Source organism: Buceros rhinoceros, unplaced genomic scaffold (genome assembly GCF_000710305.1).
Source record: "Buceros rhinoceros silvestris isolate BGI_N320 unplaced genomic scaffold, ASM71030v1 scaffold9816, whole genome shotgun sequence".
In the NCBI taxonomy this organism is placed as follows: Eukaryota; Metazoa; Chordata; class Aves; order Bucerotiformes; family Bucerotidae; genus Buceros; species Buceros rhinoceros.
Genome location: NW_010419415.1, coordinates 25,042 through 27,433, shown reverse-complemented (window position 1 = coordinate 27,433; position 2,392 = coordinate 25,042). Strand labels below are relative to the sequence as shown.

The following is a 2,392-nucleotide window of genomic DNA, read 5'->3' as shown; positions in this document are numbered from 1 at the left end:
GGAATCTTCCCGAGACTGGATTTGAAAAGGTCAAAGCCCCAACTTGGGCTTATCGCAAAGAGAGAGCCGGAGTGTTCGTATCCCAGATGAGGGCTGAGCTTGTGGGATGTCAGGTTGGGGCAGCCATCAAGCCTGGGAAGACAGTCCTGTCACATGGAAGAGAGCAGCCACTTGACAAGTCACCTCCCTCCCAGCCAAGGACAGGTCACACATCTTCTTAAATCCCAGCAGGGACCCTAGTCTAAATAACGGAGCCAAAACCTTTCCCTGTGATGCAACGTGACAGTCCTGCTCTTGGGCCACTGATCTGTCCCCTACCCAGGGATCCCACAGAGCCAACAAGAATTTTTGTGTCCCTATGACCTTGGCCACCCTAGTGAGAGGCCTGTTCCCTGCTTCTGCCCTCCCTCAAGTTTTGCCTCACCTTCCCCTGCCCTCGTTCAAAAACCCTTCAAAGTCCTTCCACAACTAGCAAGATGTTTCATGGCACAGAATGTATCCGAATCTCGATGGAAACCCTTCCCAAGGAAGAAATTGTTTCTGTTGAGGGTGGTGAGACCCTGGCCCAGGCTGCCCCGAGAGGTGGCAGAACCCCCATGGCTGGCCCCATGGCAGGTCAGGTTGGCCCTTGGGGCTCTGAGCCCCCTGCTCTGGGTGCAGATGTCCCTGCTCCCTGCAGGGGGTTGGACTGGAGGAGCTTGGAAGGTCCCTTCCTACCCAACCCATTCGATGATTCCAGGACATCTGGTAATTCCTGACTGAACAAGGAGTCCAACCTTCCTTAAGGGTTCTGATGAAGCCTCGTGATTCTGGGCTTTCTTCTGAACTTTCAGGTCAGATTTAATTTAGGCTGGTAGGACAGAGAGAGAGTAAAAGAGAGCAAACTCCTCTCCCAACATTACAAGCATCTGAAGTCTGTACACTAACTGTGATCGCCTTTACTCCAAATAACTACCACAAGAAGACTCGGGTTTCCCTCGAGACGGGGAGGAACTCCTCGATAACACTGAAGAAATCCAGCGTCTCAAGAAATGGCGATTCCTAAGTACAGCCAGGCTAGGACCATCACCTCTGGCAACACATGGTGAGATCAGGTACCCAGGCTGGTGGCAAACATCTGCCAAGGAGGCTCTGAATGGTCCTAAAGCAAATGCCAACAGCCTCCCCGAGCCGTGAGCACCCCAGCGATGGATGGGAAAGGAGATGTTCACCCTCTTGATAGCCACCACAGATGAAGGACCATTTTTTAACCTTTTATACAAATAAAAATGCCAGCGAAAAAGCGGCTCTTTACCTTGCACTCTTCATCCAGCAGGTCCAAGATACCAAGTTTTGCCTCGATAAGGTCTATGCAGGGCTGGTTATCGTAGAAGTCTATGAGAGTCCAAGGGATGCCCTCCTTCATGTATTCTTCTTGTTCCAGCTTAAACACGTGCTGAGAGGGAAAATCAGCAGAGTTACTGCCCATCACCCCAGCGCCAGCCCCTTCCCCGTTCACCCAATCGTCCCTGCTGGAGTAAAGGATTCGCTCAGCACCCGCAGAAGCTGCAGAAGCTTTAGGTGCCTTCACGCACAGCTTTGGACAGGCTCTGCCATCTGCACAGTCCAGCTTCTGGCAAGGAAAAGAGAAGCTTTACATGGGGAAACCATGGGGCAGGAGGGAAAGAAAAGGTTTTAAATGACTTTCACTAGAAAACAGCTGAAGCTGTCACTACATCTAGGTGGAAGCCATATATTGAAATAGCAATGACATATCACACCTCGAGTATTGGTTTTGGGGGACCTCACTCCCAGAAGGACATGGAGAGGCTGGAGCATGTCCAAAGGCAATGAAGCTGGAGCAGGGTCTGATGAGCAGCTGAGGGACCTGGTGGGGTTAAGCCTGGAGCAAAGGAGGCTCCGGGGAGACCTTCTGGCTCTGACAACTCCCTGAAATTCAGGAGGTTGGAGCGAGGTGGGGGTTGGTCTCTTCTCCCCAGGAACAAGTGACAGGACGAGAGGAAACAGCCTCAAGCTGTGCCGTGGGAGGTTGAGGTTGTCCCTGAGGAGCCGTTTGTGTCCCGCTGGGGTTGTGCAGGCGTGTGGCAGGCTGCCCAGGGCAGTGGTGGAGTCCCCATCCCTGGAGGGGTTTCCCAGCCATGTGGAGGTGCTGCTGGGGGACAGGGGGCAGGGGGGACCTGGCTGTGCTGGGGGAGCGGGTGGACTCAAGGAGCTCAAAGGTCTTTTCCAACCTAAACAACTCTGTGACGTGTATCTCTTGGGCTAAGAAAAATCCCCCTCTCCTTCAGAGCTCTGCTGATTAAAGGAGTGAACCGTGCCCAATTCACAAGCCAGGAGGCCAGCCTGTGCTGAGTGCGTGTGTCCCCATCTGCGAACAGAGCAGCCATCGTCC

The 2,392-nt window shown here is 53.3% G+C and overlaps 1 protein-coding gene across 1 annotated transcript in view; it reads right to left on the bottom strand.

Moving 5' to 3' along the window:
* Window positions 1-1,294: 1,294 nt before the first annotated feature.
* The window catches only part of LOC104495872 (unconventional myosin-Vb-like), a gene marked incomplete at both ends in the record, with an annotated part of 25,260 nt that continues 24,162 nt past the window's right edge, over window positions 1,295-2,392 (bottom strand). Inside the window, one exon of the mRNA XM_010138909.1 lies at window positions 1,295-1,435. Within this exon, the coding sequence (XP_010137211.1) occupies window positions 1,295-1,435 (141 nt within the window). The remainder of the gene's footprint in view (window positions 1,436-2,392) is intronic.